Source organism: Amblyomma mixtum, chromosome 10 (assembly GCF_055824585.1).
Source record: "Amblyomma mixtum isolate Tamu chromosome 10, ASM5582458v1, whole genome shotgun sequence".
Classification (NCBI taxonomy): domain Eukaryota; kingdom Metazoa; phylum Arthropoda; class Arachnida; order Ixodida; family Ixodidae; genus Amblyomma; species Amblyomma mixtum.
Genome location: NC_143021.1, coordinates 31,252,849 through 31,271,518, shown reverse-complemented (window position 1 = coordinate 31,271,518; position 18,670 = coordinate 31,252,849). Strand labels below are relative to the sequence as shown.

General features: G+C 48.0%; 1 protein-coding gene across 1 annotated transcript in view; it reads left to right on the top strand.

The window, feature by feature from the left end:
- LOC149325529 (thiol S-methyltransferase TMT1B-like) overlaps positions 1-6,207 on the top strand; it is an 80,350-nt gene extending 74,143 nt beyond the window's left edge. The window contains exon 4 of the mRNA XM_089563762.1: positions 5,526-6,207. Within this exon, the coding sequence (XP_089419888.1) occupies positions 5,526-5,759 (234 nt within the window). The 3' untranslated portion in view covers positions 5,760-6,207. The remainder of the gene's footprint in view (positions 1-5,525) is intronic.
- The last annotated feature ends 12,463 nt before the right edge of the window (positions 6,208-18,670 follow it).

The window sequence follows — 18,670 nt, the reverse complement described above, 5'->3', positions numbered from 1 at the left end:
AAACTGCTGTTTCCATGCTGTATATTGATTCCGCACTCGTGCTAGAGGTGGGAAATATGTAGCAGTTATTGGCGGAGTTACAGCCTATGAAGCACGTGCAGCTTCATGTAACTGCAGGTTAGGATATGCGCCTTACTTGGTATTGACTTTGTGACCAGACGTAGCCATTTGTCAACTAAAAGAAATTTTCTTGCTATAGGATTCTGCAGCATTATGTATGCTTCTGGACACTGAATACCGGGTGCGTCACCTCTCTTGAAAGCACTCAGATTTGTGTACTTATCAGTACGTTTGAGATGAGAAAATTTTATCAGCTTCTTTTCTTTATTTTATAATTAGCTACACAGCATGTTGCAAAAAAAATGTTTTCAGGAAAAGTATTTCAGTTTAGAGTAGAACAGTTCAACAAAGTTGTTTTGGGCATTCTGGTAACTTCAAGATGGTATTTGATGGTTGCATACAGACGCGCAAGTCAAACCTCAAAGGGCATCAAACTTAACAGTACCGCTGAGCTTATCCTTTCGTGCTTTTTATGTGTGTGTAGATCACGTGGGGAAGTTCAGTATTGGATGTTGGATTTCATAGTTCTGCTACAACTTTTATCTTCCTTTCTACACATGAAACATGACTGAACTTGATTACATTCCCCAAGCAAATACCTGACGCCTTACAAGCGTTCCTTACTGTGCACAGTTGTCCCAGTGCATTATATCCACTCATGTGCAGCACACTGTTGTGTTGCTCTTGGTCTCCAAATGTGACTCTCAGCAATATGATGGAATCATAGTCCATCCAGATGGTCTTTGTGGTAGTGCAAATTTCAAAACAGATTGAAGAAGAATGAAGAGTGTGATACTTCGTCATGCATCATGCAATGCTGGTGCTAATCAGGCAACATGTGTGGTATATATACTTCGCACATTTGAGATTCATTGGATTTGTTCTGGAGCCATACTGGGAATTAATTAATCGATCTGTGATTTGTCACTGAAATTGAGAGAGGGCACTAATTTCTGAACTTTTGACACCAACTGTGAATTCAAAACTGTCTTTTCATGTAGGCTTACATGGCTTTTTTACGTGTATGTAAATTTATGCTAATGACTTTGGAAATGGTTTTAGAAATTGCCTCGTAACATTCCTGTTACAGCTCACAATTCGCTTTCTGCACGTCATGTTTGATTGAACCTGATTATATCCCCAAGCTTGTTTGTTGCACCTAACAGACACTGTTGCCCTTTCAGAGTTATTCCATTGATTGACTCCTTTCGAGTGCAAGCAACAAATGGTTGTGTTGCTTCTGATTTCGAAATATGGCTGTCTGCATGACGGGCGACAACATAAATGCTCTGGATGGCTTTCATCATGCATCTATAAGATATCTGTAACTTTCAGAATTGGTTAAAGGAAGAACTGAAGGATGCTGTAAGAGTCGTTAGAAGCTTGTTTTTTACATTATTTTATAATGAACTTGCAATGTTGACAAGTTCTTGCCATTTTGCACTAAAAGATAATTTTTTGGTTATTTGTTTGCTGAAGTTGAAAATGATTAATGGGTACTTACGCCAAGACGAAAATTATAAAACAGCAAAACGTGAGCTTATTGCTCATTATTGAGAAGTAATCATTAACTGAATGCTCGAACTTTGCTTTCACCCTAAATGGGCCTTTACAGTCTCGACAAGTTGCTACTAAGCAAGCAAACGCACACATGGCCACACGCAGCCTCACTGAGCTTGCTCGTGTGCACATAAGCACGCACAGCTTCGGCAAGCCCCCTCTCAGCACGCAGATGTCCACACACAGAGAGTTGTCCACGAGAGTCCACGATTTTTTACACACAAAGAGTGTGCGTGTACGTCTTTCAGCTCACAGTACGCGATCATGTACACACAGGACGCACAGAATGCGTACAGGTAACGCACAATTTCTGCGCATTCGTGTGCAAAATGAACGTGATCGTACAAAAATCACTGTTCTCGTGCAAACTCACGCAGAGTTTTTTCAATAGGGTTCCCTTTCACTAAATAATGACTCAACAACAAAGCAAAACTGTGGCAGCGTCTTCCCCTGAGACGAGTACAAACTTGAGAAATTCTGCTATAAAAACAACTGAAACTACGTTTAGTTTTATTTATTTACACGGGCCCATGCAGAAGTGAAATCAAAATTATGGTCGTAGGCATTCCCCAGAAACTGAATGAAGGTGGATTAGTGGATGAATTAAGGTTGATTAGTGGGGTGGGTCGGGTATTATCCCATATGATAATGCAGCGGAATGTACTCCAGCATTCCAGAGTGTGAATGGCTAATACATTATGTTTACTTTTAATATTTATTTATTTACTCGGGCCCATGCAGAAGTGGACACAAGATAGAAAAATGACAATAGTGGGGTGAACAAGGAAAAAAATAGTGGCAAAAACAAATACAAAATTATTCATAATCACAGTGGCACAACGGTGGAAACGATGTCAATACAAGGCTATTAACATGTTCTACGAAGAAAACAGCTGAATTACAGTTCACAACAGTAGATGGCAGTTTGTTCCAATAAAAGAAAGCTGAAGGGAACGAGGAATATTTGTGAATATTATTGTGGCTTCTGAGATGGCGAAGTGCTTTCGCATTGTTATTTTTCGAGGAGTGGTGAGATGGTTCCTGAAGGTATGCTTCTTTTGTACATCTTCATTAAGAGAAGGCACTTTTGCGATTATGGGAAGAAATAGACACCAGTTTAGGGTGAGCAGATTATATGGTGCTCACCCTAACTGTACTGAATTACTGTATTGTGACAGGAAGATAGTGCCCCCCAGGAACATCAGGTGGCGTTGCTGCTGGACAAGTGTATTTTTGGATGATAAACGCATATGCAATTCTAGTCATCCCAATTATGTCATCACTGCAGCAGGGGCTCAATTGACAAGAGAACTCTGAAAAGAAATCTACTACCAAAATGTGTTTGTCCGCCCACTAGCATGTAACATATCTCTTGGGAGAATTTGCACATTGCAATACTGCTGGCTGTGATGCTGTGAGGGCAACTGACCTTTCAGCTTTTTTGTTGATAATTAGTCTTATAACGAGTAGGCACTACAGCGTGGAGCCTGTGTTTTCTAACCAGGAAGCATTAGCTCCCGAAATAATTAATTTGCGGCCTGTTTCTAGCAAGGCTCATTAGATGGCTTTGGATCAAAACTAAATGTAGCGCTTTCATGTACGCCTTCTTGAGGCTTGTGGTGGTTTAGCACACTACGGTGTCAGTTTTAAGGTCAACTTGGTACGCAGCGAAAACAGCCCAGCATGCATCGACAGATCCATTGTTCCAGTTATAAGACTTGGAAACTAGGTGGCTTATGCGTATTCTGCATATCGTAAAAGAACACTAGAGAGAACTATAAAACTGAGCAGGACTGAAGCCGCCGCGGTGGCTCTGTGGTTATGGCACTCGGCTGTTGACCCGAAAGACGCGGGCATTTCGATGGAGGCGAAATGCTAGAGGCCAGTGTACTGCGCGATGTCAGTGCACGTTAAAGAGCCCAACGTGGTCAAAATTATCCAGAGCGCTCCACTACGGCGTACCTCATATCTTAAGGTGCTGTGACACGGTAGAACACTTAAAGCTAAAAGAAAATCCTAAGCAGGCGGACTTACTATTCCTCGAGAACACGAACGAAGTTTTTTTTTTTTCAGTACGAAAAGGTGGTTCCGTTGCTGAGAAAATCGAAAAATCGAAAATGAAAGTCCCGATACGCTCCCACATTCAAAGCGGCCGTGAAAATTGAACTTGAACTGTGGTGAGGTCATTTCTTTGACGCATTTGCAATGTAACTCTCCGACTAATCAGAGGCGCCACTTCCAAGGACCGGAAAAGCCGGCCAGAAAGCGAAACTAGCCCGCCAACCCGTGATCGGTCGATTCTGCCGTCAAGGCTGCAATACCTCGCCCCCTACCGAAAGGCAGATTCTCTCCGACGCATCGCATGTGTCTACGCTTCGTTTGTAACGCGCGCCTACAATTGAAATAGGCTCTGTGGGTGCGAATGAACCTACGGGAAGCTATCAAGGGCAGCAGCAGACGGTTCAACAAACTGCCGATCGCGTGAGCGTGATCACCAGCTTACATCGGCGACGATGACACGAGCATGTGGCAGGCGGTGCATTGTGCGCTGTCGTGAACTGTACACTTAAGCTTCGAAGGATCCTCGAAAGCATGCGAGCAGCAGTCGCGCTCTAACATATTCATTCGACACCACATTTGAGTGAAAACAGTGCGCACGCATTGGTGACCAAAAGACGCGCTGCGCTGTCGATTATTGCGTGTTTGTTGGCTGACTACGCAGTAAGTACGATCGGAGGCAACGACTCTCCTGTGGTCGTTGCGATGCATACTTTCGCGAATTGCTTCCTGTGAGCTATAAGCAGAAAATGATCGGGGCACTTTATTGACTTCACGCATCATTTTGATGAACACACATCAGCTGTTTGAACGTTTTTCTCCCGGAAGAGCGTGAACACTAAATGCCAGTTTAACAGCACCGAATCTGTATGGTACAGCTTCGCCAGAGAGCAATAGCACACGAATGAAAGGCACCAAGATTCTGCAAGTGGCGGCGCTGAAGCTTTCCACTCAGTCCACGGCGGCGAATGGGCATCCACACGCAGACTCGATCACCTGGCTTGTATTGCATTTGGCGCCGGGCAAGTTTGTCCCTTGGTGGGCGGCTGGCATCGGGGCCGAAAGAACTTACGACTTTCACCCCCCCTTTCGAACCATATATGATGTTATAGAGAGAATTTTTGCTGTGCTTTTCATAACTTTTTGCTTTGTACTCATCATTACTTTATGTAAGGCGTGAGCAACATGTGAGGGAACAAAGTTTGCGCAGGTCATTTATAGATTCTTACAAAGTTACCCATGACAAGCATAGTCTTTTCTATTGTCATACTATTTTTCCTTTTGGTGCCGAATATGCAAACTATACTAACTACACTTAATATGTCATACTGCAACTATACTACTCCAAAGTATGTTTATATGCAAAATTAATTCACAAATTTAGCTGAGAAATATCCACAGAATTCGCAGCTGTAGTGCAAAAAATTTGTTCTCTGCCGTATTGCTCACGACACTACCTTACAGAGTTTCAGTTGCGACACTGCACTTGCCCTATAGAGACATTTACTTTGTGCACTCGTATGTTCGCGTTGATTTCACCTAAGATTACAAGAAGAGAAGCTTGAGACACGAGGCTGATGTTCTTGTGCCTTTGGGGCATGCGAGAGGGAAACAACGTTTTTTAAGCATGACTATTCCTTCCAATAAACTTGTGTTGTTTGCGCTGCAGTTTTGAGCTGCGCTTCGGCTGCGCGTGTGTTTTCTGCGGACCAACACCTGATTACTTCAAAATGAGCCAGGGTGAGGCAGTACGTATATTCGTTGTGGCTGGCTATGCATCTTGTAAGTGCTCTCCCGATGAATGAATGCGCAGCGTCCCGAATAACCTACGGGCTTCATCTTTGCAGGGCGGACTGCTGCTGTCCTGTGAGCACGTGGGACACAAGAAGGGCACCGTGGCCAGATTCTTGCAGGACTTCTTCGCCCCGTTCGCCACGAACTTCACTTGTGGCTGTTACATGAACAGGGACAGTGGCGACGTCATCAAGTCAGCCGGCTTTGCCCGTGTAGACTTGCAGGAAGTTTTGTTGGACATTCCTTTCATGTACAACCGCCACATATTCGGCGTTGCCACGGCCTGAGATGAGCGTTGGTGATTTGTTGTGCATGAACGTAGGTGTGTTGCAATAAAGACGCATGCAGTGAGAAAAAAATTCTACCTGGAGACTGTGATGATCTGTCCGGGGCTCAATTAATTGTTCCAGTTTCGACAAGTGTTGCTTGTAAGCATGACTCTTTGGTGGAAAGAAATAAAACGCCAAAGCTGCTACCTTGACTGTATGTGCGATAAGTTAGCAGTCCCGAGCTGGTGCATTCTAAGCAACGCCTTCTGGAAGGCAGTGGATGCTGCAGGCAACTCGAAATGCTCTCGGCGTCACCACGTGTCTGACTACTCGTTTGCGCTATGAGTGTCGTTACACTGTGCGTTGCCCATGAGGTTGGTTGTGGACCAGCTTTTTGCGTCAGATATTGCTGCCATAGCATACTAGCTATGAGGCATTGCATGTGAAGCCATGCGAAGATGTCATACAGTCATTTTAACAGGTATCCAAGATATTCTATAACGCATCTTTGTTGTCGTTCGTTTTTCCCCTTGACCTCCTCCCTCCCTTCCCCACACCTCGCGACTCGTCGCTGTACCGTATATCCTGTATAGCGGGTCTTTGAGGAATTTCAATAAACATACTTTTCTGGAATTCCAAGAACACGAAAATGAAACTTTATTGCTCATGTACCTATATTGTGTATACATTAGATAAGTACAGAAACACGTGCTGCAGGGAAACGCCGTACTAGAGCCTTATCGGTTAATCAGGTAAAAAACAAAAACAATGATAAATCTGCTACTATACAAAACTTATTAACGCAGAATGCAAGCAGTGAAACTGCTTATAAAATATCACCCGTATGCTGATAGGAAAAAATGCGAACAAAGTAGGACTAACCCCGATGAATCTTCGCGAGAAACAAGTTGAAAGAAACAACGCACGAAATGCATATTTGTGGGCCTAATTGCTTTAATATACAGTGCCTACGAACTCCAGATCGACGTGCGCGTTCAGTGATGCCGACTGCGTTATATTTGTTTTTAGAGCAAAGGTTTCGAATGCTACGTCGACTACGGACTCGGCATGCTTCATGATGTTATCGTTGAAGTGGGCACCAAGGACGATTGGCGAAGTGCGGTGTAAAAGTTCAGTGAAGGACTTCGCGAATTTTAGGATGTCTTCCTGAGAGCGCCTGGATGAGTTGGCGGTGTCTCGCCACCGCGCGCCCTATACTCAGTTGGGATGAAGACTGCATGAGGCGCGAGTCACGGGTGTGCGCCCGAAGTGGTCACGCGATCACATGCGAGTGCGATTCCCACCTGGAGATTATGAAGGTAGCGCGAGGCCTGTGTGCTCAGCGCCCGTGCTAACCGCCGCCGCGCGAATCTCCTCGCATTAATGGACAGCGACTACGCTCTCCTGAATATTGATTATCCTAAATTAAATTATGTCCCTTTGTGACTTCCTGTTTGCCACGAACAATGACTTTCCAATTGGTGGTCTCTTCAACGTGTGTGATGCTCAGTGGGTCGATTATATGCCCAGCATTAAGAATTCATTGGGTCTTTCGATCGCTTTTGGAGAGGTAAAAGTGGAAAATGTTCTTTAGTTGTAGTTATTCAGACATGGTAAAGTTGTTCGAAAAGAAGGCACGCATGAGGCTACGATGAAGAAACGCGTAAAGATTGTTCCGCAGGTGAAGAAATATACTTGAGCAGAACATGCTGTGCTGGTTGGTGTAATTTTTCAGACATGGTAAAGTCACGCAAAAATAATAACCCGTGCGACCAGAACGAAAGAACCAACGTTATGTTGTGTGTGTTCTTTTTCGAGCAACTCTACCTTGTCTGAATGACCTTTACGAGCATGTCACGGAGTCGACCAGGCACGGCCATAATAAAGGCTCTGTTCTACAGACCTGCTTTTCTGAAAACGAAGGACCCTTGCGTCTGAGAGTGCTGTGATAGCGGATATTAGGGAAACAGCACGGCGTTTTCTCCCATGGTCGACTCACCACCTTTTGATCTCCTACATAACCGGCTGAGGAGAGCTTTTTTTTCCCTGACAACGGTGATTCCGGCGGGTTATCTAATCAGTTTTTTCACATTTATACCGTGCTGCAGGAATTAAAACAGTGCTCAGGTAGTAATGGCTTGTTGGAGGCGTTAATATACATGCCGTAAAACGCCAAATTGATACATACGTCTCTTAAAAGTTATGTCAGTTAAAAGGCGCAGAGAAAAGCTGTGGTTTAGCCGCGAAGTGCAGTTACTGTTTAATCCACGTGTAGTGATGTGTAGTGACGTGTAGTGATGTGTAGTAGAAAAGTATGCGATTCCTAACAACGTTTCCGACATATTTGAAGTGACATATTTGAACAGGTGTGAAACCGTGGAACTCGAATTTCAGCGGAAACAACTTTACGACTGGTGTTACTTTATTTGAGCATTGATTTGAATGAGACACAATAAATATTTAAAGCGGTTTGTACACAGCTTGTTGCACAGCAGACTAGAAGTTTTTACTTGTAGTGTGCTATACATAGCACTGACCTCAGTCGAAATAAGCGCTCTTTATGCTGGAAATGGGGCTCTTTATATGCGAACTAGCAGATGCAATCAATAACATCTTTCAGATCAGCTCGGTAACGCGTCTTCCGCCATTTTCCTGCATACAGATTTTGCCTCTGGCACAAATAGCATTTTTTCTCCCTGAATTTCGGTCGTCATGCGTGTCGCTGAAACAAAACAAAAATGACATTATGGCCCCTACGGCGTTTATTTGATAAATCCTACTATTGCAGTTTTGCAGTTCACAACTATTTTGAAAATTTTGTGGAAACCTTTTTGCAGGCGTTACTCGTTATTTTCTACGGTTGGAATACCGTACACGGGCACAACTTCCTATGACACTTGAGCTAACGACAGAGGACCGAGGCATCTGTGCCACTCCGCGGCGGAGTATTGTCCTGAATACTGTTTCTTTTCTCCGCATTGTTTCAGTCCTAAAGGCCAAAAAAGCCCTAAAGGCCCAAAACGAAAGGGTGTTTCCTTTTTTATTTAGCATGAGCTCCGTTTCAATCTATTTTATATGACACAGGAAATTTTCGCTTGGGGTCTCTTCATGGCTGAGAAGCAGTAGTCGGCATACCCGAGCAAATTATTTGCCTGTGGTTGAATTCAGCTTAGAGGTCCTTTCTCGATATGTTCCATAGTTAGATTGCTCATAGCGACAGAGGTGAACGCTCCCATTTATGTTCTTTTCACATGCCTGCGATTCTCCTTTAGACGAGTTATATGTGTTTTAAAAGCATAATTCCAGGATTCCGCACACTTTACCTACACTGAGTGTGATTCGTGCGCTAAGCGTGTCGTCGCGTTGTAGAGCGTCTCGGGTAGCGGCCACTGCAAGCTTTTCGGGCACATTTGTGAAGAGGAACGCCACGTCAAAGAAGACAAGGCATTCGTCGGTATCTATAGGACACCCTAAGATACCAGTTCGATGAAATGCCCGACGTGAGGAACGGAGACACTGTTTCGCCCGTGATTGGAGATACAAGCAGGTGAAGACACTTCGACAACGGCCGAAGGGGGAGCACCGGAAGTCCGCAGTGAGGCGGAGAGGGATCCCAGGTTTCTAGACTTCGGACAGGCTGTACAATGTAAGTAGAAGTTCCGGCAGTCTGGTTATTTTTTGGACGACTTCTTTCAATGTTGTATTTAGCTTCGGTTGGGTACTTGTTGTGGGCTGTGAGGCCCTTCATCAATTTCTCGTATTCTTGAATGTTGAGTAAAGTAAATATCTTCTCTTCGTAGTGCAGTCTATCCAGAGCTGTGTTGCCCTTGCCCGCTGGGTAGATCACTATGTTCGCGTTTCTGTTGATATCTCTGAGCATTTTCCTTCCATCTGGTTCTCTTCTTTTCGGTGTGCCTGCATGAGTTCAGTAACCGATTGTTTTGAGCCTGACTTCTCGTACACCTGTTTCTATTTGCTGAATGCCAGCTTCATGTGGAGATAAAATTTTCGGCAAGAGGCGTATATTCACCTGGATGCTGAATTTGCGCACCTTGGCTGGATCTGAAGTTTCGGCGGTGGTGAGGTTTCTGAAGGATAAGTTAGCAACCAGGTCAGAATGGTCCAGTGGAGCTTTTTCGGGCTGGTGTTGCAGTTTCGACTTCTTTACCTGTTTGGTGCGGTGCTTGTCACCTTCTGGTGATGCAATTTTTTTTGGTAAAAACCTTTATTGATGTTAGGGGATTTGGCATCTCGTGCTTGAGCTGTCGGCGAGTGAAGGATGCATCGATTTCTTTCTCCTTAATTACGAAACGGCACTCACGTTTCGCGCAGTCACTAGGTGTTGCTCTGCGTTGATAATATTTCATCCGCTTTGTCTGTTCACCGGGCGTAGTCATCATAGGTTCTTGGGCATGACGTTGGTTTCCTTGAATTTCTGGGTGAACTCCATGTGTGTCTTGAACACCAAGGTACATTGCATTGTCTTGATGTACTTCTTGGCGTGCTGCATTACCGAAAAATTGCCGAAAAAGGCTCTTATTCGAATCTTGGTATACTCTAACCAACCAAAGTCAACTGCAAAAGGGAAAATCTCCTCCCTGTGTACGTGCAGGGGCTCGGCAACGCACAGACGCAGAAAAAGACTCCAGTGGTGGTCCCCGCACCCTGAGTCACCGCCGTTTACCCCTGTGTCAATGTCATAACTCTCTTCCGCAGCGCTGTATTTAAAGGCGCAAAACCACAGCCCCTGACTCCCATTAAGAAGCCGAGATTTCTCCGAAACGCCGGTTTTTTTTTTTCAATTAAAAAAGTTCTGGTTGGATACGCGTCGCAGTTTACTGTAAGTTATTAAACCCATCTAGACAATGAATTCTGCTGAAGTGCTTAGTTTTGACTATAACAATTATTACCCAGTAGCAGGAAGGTCATAATTGCACTTTTATTTTTTGCAGCTGTCACACTCACACGTGCACAGGGTGGTTTCTTCGACTGACGCGATGAGCTCAAGCGCGTCCTTCTGAGAGCATCACCTTCGTTGCTTCGCAGCCAACCACGTTTGTTTACGTCGGCCGTTAAAAGCGGGCTAACGCCTAAGAACTGAACAACACGGAAAGAAGAAGAAATGGGCTTGGGCAGGGAATGTAATGCGAAGGCAAGATAACGGCTGGTCATTATGGGTAAGGGTCTGGACTCGAATAGAGGGCGAGCGGACAGGAAGCGTCAAAAAGTTAGTTGAGCGGGCGGGTGTAAGGTGGCCGCAGCTTGAACACGTGTAGGGTTAAAGTCGAGGGTTGGACGGAAACCCGTCTGGTCGGGGGTGTACATGAAGAAGAAGGCAGAACACCGACCAAAATAAAAATGAATACTTTAAACGACGTTTCGGCTCCCACACGGGAGCCTTGTTCACAAAAAGGTACAGACGTGCAAAGGCTGGCTATTTATGCTTGAAAATGTGTCCTAGGCAGCGGGAGTATGCACTAGGAAGTGCCCCGTGAGTGCGATTGAGAGTGTGTTCGGTTGTCTGAATGATTAAGGATTCCAGATATAGACGGCTTTTGAGATTCTTTTCTGTTTTTAAAATGCGCGCATTGCTCCAATCTAGGTCATTCTGCCTGCTTTCAGAATATTCGGCGAGTGCATTTGACGAAGCTTTCTTGTTTTCAACATCATACTGGTGTTGTTTCAACCTTTGAACAAAGTTTCTACTTTCACCCACATACACATGGTGACAGCCTCTGCACGGTATACTGTACACTACGCCCGGAAACTTTTCCTTTGGCAGCCAGTCTTTTACGTTGACGAGAGCTTGCCGCAACTTTTTCGCCCGCACATGTGACACCTCGACGTCGTAAGATCGCAGGATGCGCGCCAAGGTTTCGCTGATCCCGGGCACATGTGGCACAGGTGCACGTTTTTTGGCGGCTGGGCCACTGCCAGATCGTGGGAGTCGCAACAGTTTGCGTTCCACAGCGTTGACGAAAGGAAACGGGTAGCCACATTCGGAGAGGTCCTTGCGAACTCCTTGACGGTCGGCTTTGGCGTCCTCTGGCTCAGTGCAGATGCGGTCTGCTCGACGAAAAAGCGAGGCAACCACTGATCTCTTGTGAGAGGCTGGGGGAAGGGAGTTAAAGTGAAGATAGCGGCCAGTATAAGTGCTCTTTCTGTACACTTTGAATGACAGTGCGGATTGGCTTCGTTTCACTAAGACGTCCAAAAATGGAAGCTGTCCATTCTCTTCTTTTTCGACTGTGAACTGGATGGCTCTTTCGATGCTGTTCAGATGCGCTGTGAAATCAAGTAAAGCATCCTTCTTGATAATAGAAAAACAGTCATCGACGTACCGCACAAAAATCTTTGGTTGTGGGCTTAATGAATCTAGTGCGCGGCTTTCCAGCCATTCCATTGTTAGATTTGCTGCGGTAACAGAAACTGAAGCACCCATGGCTGTGCCGTGAACTTGTTTGTAAAACACATGGTCGAAAGTAAAATAAGTGTTACTCAGGCAGAAATGCAGGAGTCGCCTGAGATCCGGCACATCGATTGGCGTCCTGCCAGGCAAAGTGGCATCAGATTCCAGGGCTGCCGCGCAAACCTCCGTACTCAACCTGGGCCTAAACTTCATTGTGGCGCCGGCGCCAGACAAAAGAAAATTGTATTCGCGGTGGAGAATGCCATCGGCAAGGTGGAACCCTTCCGCCGCGAAGAAGCACGGCGCTCTTTCGAGGCTGCGTCCGCTCCAGGCCTCCTCGACACTCTCTTCATCTCAGGGCAATGCAATCAAGCAACTCCGGGCTAATGCCGATTTGGTCATTCTACCAGCTGACAAAGGAAATTCCACTGTTCTTCTCGACAAGGTCGACTACAAGAGCAAAATGCTGGCCTTGCTGAATGACCAGAGCACTTACCTGCGTCTCAAGAAGGACCCAACGGCAAAGGTACAGACACAGTTGCACAAGCTTCTATCGGACGTCTTTCGCGTGGTGCCACCCCAGCACAAGTCCCTCTACTTCGCGCTACTATGTCACAATGGCTCAGCTCCGGCGTTGTATGGCCTTCCTAAGATACACAAAACCGATGTTCCAATGAGGCCTATCGTAGATTTCACCCGTTCACCCCAGTACAAGCTCTCCGGCTTCCTGCATCGCATACTGGCTCCGCTCGTCGGAAGAACCCCCACCAATGTGTGACATTCTGCTGACTTTATAGAAAAAGTTCGAAACGTGCGTCTTGACGACTGTGACATGATGCTCTCTTTTGATGTCAAGTCGCTCTTCATGAGCGTTCTAATTTACTTAGCAGTCGAGGTTTGCGCGGCAGCCCTGGAATCTGATGCCACTTTGCCTGGCAGGTCGCCAATCGATATGCCGGATCTCAGGCGACTGTTCGGTAGGACCTGTACGAAAGTGTGCGGAATCTCAGGGTAACTAAGGTCTATATGATTAGCTGCTAAATTTCGGTGGACCAGGATGGCGGTGTTGGGCCGTTGGTCTGGTGTCGTTTGTTGGTTATATGCAGCGTAGCTGGTAAGTTTCGTGTCCATGCAGGTTTCCTGAAGTGCGATGATGTGGGAGGTGTGCGGCTGGGCCTGGAGGGTGTGCTCCAAGGCTCGCCGCTTCACCTTGAAGCCCTTGCAGTTCCATTGTTAAACTTTGAAGGGGGAGCTAGCCATCGCGTTTCCCGTAGGGTTCGGGGCGCTGTGATAGCGCGACGGGTGATTTAAGAATGCCGCCTGCACGTGAGCGCGTGGTTGCACTCTCCGATGTGGCGACAATAATCGGTGCTGGGTAGTTAGGAGGGGTTGTCGACTTCAAGGGGGTTGCGGATATCGGGGTATTCGTGAGGGTATCGAGTCTGGCATGAAGGGTTTGGATGTTGGCTGCCATTGCGGCGCAGCTTTCTACTAGACGGTCAATGAATGGTGGGGGCGAGTCGAAGGAGGGCGCCCTCGAATTGGGCCATTCGCGTATCAGCTGCCTCCAATTTGGCATCTATGTCTGCTTGTGAGGAGGGGGGAGAAGCTTTACGCTTGGTGCGTTTAGACTGCTCAGTGTCCATGCGTGGATCACCTACGGGGTTGGATGTGGGAGCGTGAGCCACCTGCTGCGGTTGCAATTTGGGGTTTGCCTGTGCTGATTCTATGCTATGCGTTTTGGCATTTGCTTTGGCCAATTGTAGCTGTATATAGTTCCTTGACCATGTCTGCCAGCTGCCTTACCTGTGAATCTGGTGGAGAAGCGGTGACTTGTGCAGGAGTCTTCCATCCAACTTGTTTGGCTGCTTTGATCTCCGGCCGGGCTTGAGAGCTGGCCCGAGAGCTGCGTGAGGCGGATGTGGAACGGCTGCGAGTGCGGCTGGAAGGGCTGTCGCTGCCGAGCGGGGGGAAGGAGCCGTCCCGCAGTAGGTTGTGGTCGCCGCGGTTGCGGTCTCGGGACCGGGACTGGTGTCCGGAGTTTGTCGAGTTGGAGCCGGTATCGGTGTCAGTGACCGATGGGGAAGACTTGGGCCGAGTGGAGGACGTGAACCGGTATTTGCAGCTTCTGCTGCCTGTAGGGTGGGTACCTTTGCAGACGATAGATGAGGCTTGGCACGTGGGCGGTTGGCCAGCCAGCTGGAGGAGGGTCATGTGCTGCGCCACAGCGTCGGCAGGTTGGTTGTCGCGGGTGGGGGCACACATCCGCCCTGTGGCCTAGATTCCGGCAGTTGAAGCATGCCTCCGGACGGCTTTTGTAGGGGAACACCTCAAAAGTGAAGCCGAGATACCTCACGTAGCGGGGTAGCTTGGCATTAGCGATAGTCACCACGAAATGTCGTGTGCGGCCCATGCGGCGTGCGGCGACAACGGGGAGATCGGGGTTTCGAGCTTGGAGCTCAGCGAGGATCTCAGCGTCGGTCTCGTGACTGTAGGCTCTGTACATGATTCCTCGCACGGAGTCGTCGGGGGCTGGGGCGTACGTGGCTACCAGAATGGCGTTCGAGTCAATGGTTAAAGATTGTATTTTAGCATACAGGAACGCCCGGTCTTTGTCCGGTGTGCTGATGGTGACAGTGTTGTTTGTGGGGTGGGTGCGGACTTGGTCAGCGATGATTGCAAGGCGGCCGTCGATCTTGGCGGCGTTGTAGATGGCCATCGCCAATTTGGCTGGGCGTTGAGGTCGACGGTACCTTGCGGTCGGAAGACGATTTTGTAGTCCTCTGTAGGCAGGCGAGGAAGTGGTCGTCTTTTAGTCGGCGGAGGTGGACGGACGCGAGGTCGTTGGTCAGACAGGACAGTGGTGGCTGCGGGCGTTTGGGTGGTGGCCAGCGGCGTTGCCGGTGGTGGCGGGCGTCTGTAGCGGCGTTGCATTTCGAGCGCCGTCCAAGTGCCATCGGCCAGCTCCGCGGCGGTAACATCCGTGCCGGTGACTGTGTACTGCATCTTTAAATGCCGGGAAGCGCCGTCGAGGCGAAGCGGGCGTCGCCGCCACAGCTGGGAGCAGAGCACGCACTAGGCTGGCTGAGCCCTTAGGCCTAGCTCCCGCGGTCAGCCGTGGCCACAAATCGGCCGTGAAGTTGAAGGAACTCGCCTGAAACTGGTTAAAAGTCCCACAGGTGACGGCGGATGGGTGGCGGGCCGTCCTGTGAAAAATTGGTGGCTGTAAATAGCCGGAAACTGGGGAAATCGCCGGAAAATCGCGGACCGCATATAAGATGCGTCCGCCCGCTCCGAGCGCCAGGTCTAGCTCGGGTGTCTACCAAGATATGTAAGACCGTTACTGCCTAATTTTTTTTCCTCAAGGAAGGAAGGAAGGGAAAACTTTATTTACACTAATGGTTTTTCCTGCGGTTTGGGGGCATCTTCAGAGACGTCTTGGTTCTACCCCCAGGAGCATTCTCTGTCGAAGACGTCCGCCTCTAATCAGTGGTCGGTTTCCCTCAGTCCAGGGCTCCGCTGGCGACTGCCGCCCGTTGCGCTCTCTGTACCAGACCTTTTTGGTCTTCACAGCGGTCGCTGGACAGCAGAGTCTCCCACTACTCCGCACTCGGGTTTTGTATTTTGGGGACCACGTCTATGTTTCGGCAGGCCCATGTGATGTGGTATAGAGTAGGTTTTTCGTCGCACCAGGGACATTTGTCCGCGTATATCGTAGGGTGCATTTTGTTTAGTATATGTATGTAGGTTTGGGAAAGAGCCTGTTTGTAATTGTCTCCAAGTGCCAGCTTCCTCTCTGCTGAGAGATTTGTGCGGTGGGGGATATCGCATTCTTCTGCCTCTATAGTTTTGTAGTATGGCCGAGTATTCCCTGGGTGCTGGCGCGAGTTCCGCGGTCTCGTCGGATGCTCAGAAAGTAATGTATCCTCGAGCTATCCTGTCGGCCTCTAGGTTCCCTGCCAGCCCCGTGTGCCCCGGTACCCACACAATTTTTTGTGGGATCTTGTTGTTTTGTTCTTCCCGGTTTTTAATTCTGTCGCTCGCTGCGAGGAGTATACGGAGCGCGTGACGACCTATCCTGCCATTCATGTAAATTCGGAAGGCTGTTTGAGAGTCCGTGAGTATTGTTGGCGACCGCCCGGTTCTATAGCCCTCCGCCACCGCTAAAGCAACAGCTACTTCCTCGGACTCTGCAGCTGTGCAGCCTCGGAGAGACACGCTGGTCATTTCGCGTAAAGACGAATCGACCACCGCCGCCACAGCGATTTTGGTGTCTCCTCCTCTCCAAGACGCGTCTGTATACACGGTCGTGGCTTGTGGAGCGTATGTTTTCTCGAGGAATTCGGCCCTGGCTTCTCTTGTGCCTCGATGGAGGTTGGGATCTATGTTTTTTGGTACTGGCGCTACCTTGAGGGTCTCGCGAAGCTCGTCGGGGATCGTTGGTGTCCTCGACATTTCTCGCATCTGCTCGCGGTATCCGAGCCTCTGCAGGAGCGCTCTTCTAGTCGTTGTTTGCAACAGCCTGAGTTTTTGAGACTCAAGCTGCGCCTCTCGTAGCTCTTCAAAGGTGTTATGTAATCCCAGGGCCATCAGTTTTTCTGTAGACGTGTTGCGTGGTAGTCGGAGCGCTGTCTTATACGCTTTGTGTATCAGGGCATCCGCTTGTTGTTTTTCGTTTTTGTTGGGGCACTGGTAGGGTAAGCTGTACGTGATTCGGCTAACTACTAGGCTTCTGGCTAGTTTTAGTGTGTCCTCTTCACGCATGCAATGTCGCCTGTTGGTGATGCAGGTGATCATGCGTGCGACTTGCAGCGTTGTTGCTTTGAGCAGAGTAAAAGTGTGAGTACTGCGCAGGTTGGATTGAACCCACATGCCCAAAATTCTTATTGTTGACTTTTGGGGTATGGGCGTCCCTTCTAGGCAGACGTTCAGTCTTAGGTCTTCGTTGGTTGGGACGGTCCGGTTTTGCTTGCCTCTCCAGACTCTCAGCAGCTCCGATTTCTCGGTCGAGCATGCGAGTCCTCTTTTTGCAAGGTATTGCTCTACACAAGAGGCCGCTTGCTGTAGCCTTTATTCCTTCTCTCCGAGACGGCCCGTGTTTGTCCATACTGTTCTATCGTCAGCATACATTGCATGTCTGATGCCTTCGATGTTCTCTAGTTTTCGAGCTAGGCCTATCATAGCTATGTTGAAGAGTAGGGGTGAGATAACTGACCCTTGGGGCGTTCCCTTGTTTGGAGTGCAAATTTTGTCCGATCGAAGGTCTCATATGCCGATGGTGACAGTTCTATCGGACAGGAAGGCTTTGACGAAGCCGTGGATTCTGCGTCCGCAATCCAGGTTGTCTAGGCCCGTAAAGATCGCTTCGTGGCTGACGTTATCGAATGCCCCTTTGATGTCCAGGGCCATTATGACATTTTCTCCCGTCCGAGGTACGTTTCGCAGGACATCTTCTTGTATTTGGAGGAGAACGTCCTGCGTCGAGAGCTTCGCTCTGAAGCCGAACATGGTATGTGGTACGCAGTCGTTATCTTCCATGTAATTTTGCAGTCTTAAAGTTACAACCCGCTCGTAAAGCTTGCCCAGGCACGACGTGAGTGATATGGGCCTGAGAGAGAGATGTGGGCTGCATGCGTTAGTGCTGACAACGGTGAGCGAACTCTCGAGGGAGAACATCCCGTTCCTTTCGCTCGTAACGCCTCCCACGGCTGTGACAACATCGTGAAATACTTGCATAGACCTCGTCTTTAATAACCAGGCATTGGTGCGGGAAGTCGAGCATGTATCCATCTATTTCGCCGACCACAAAGCTTCCTTCATGACAATCAAGAACTGTTAGTGGAGTCTATCGAAAAGCCGCAGCAGCTATGAACTGCGCTGAAGTTTTGCATTAGGAAGTAGCGTAATCGTCGGCAATTTTTTTCCTTGTTCGTTATTTTGCAATGACCTCACGCGGACATATATTGCACTCCGCCCCTGGAATAATGCGTTCGGATGCTTTAGGCATGCGTAAAAAAAAAGAAAACAAAATGACGCGTGACTTGTTTATAACGGCATAAAAAGCCATTTATTTTACAACTATTATTAAGGAATATCAAGCGTGTGAAAGGCGTAGTGTTTTCCGCACTCCGGCGGAGCAACGCTGTTCTGGCATTAGAAGTCTCTGCTAGGACGACGACTACAGTAAACAAGTGCTGTATGTTGAACACCATATCATGGACACTTTAAATTCCACAGTGAATATTATATAGTCTTCTAATATAGATCACATAGAGACATAGAACAGAGAAATGGCGAGCACGACTACGATAAACACGGTGTTACCCGCAGTCCCTGAAACGGGCAGCTGTCTGTGCACGCGAGTGCAAAGCAGGATGGAGCAGCAAAGGATGCTTGACGCCAACTCTGCACAACTCTGTAAGAAGCGAAGGAGGGTATTGTCGACGTATGCCGGGCCTTGTTGCGTCGTTTGTAAAACTGAGGGACGCGGACGGCCTCTACTCGTTTCTGATCTCCTGCG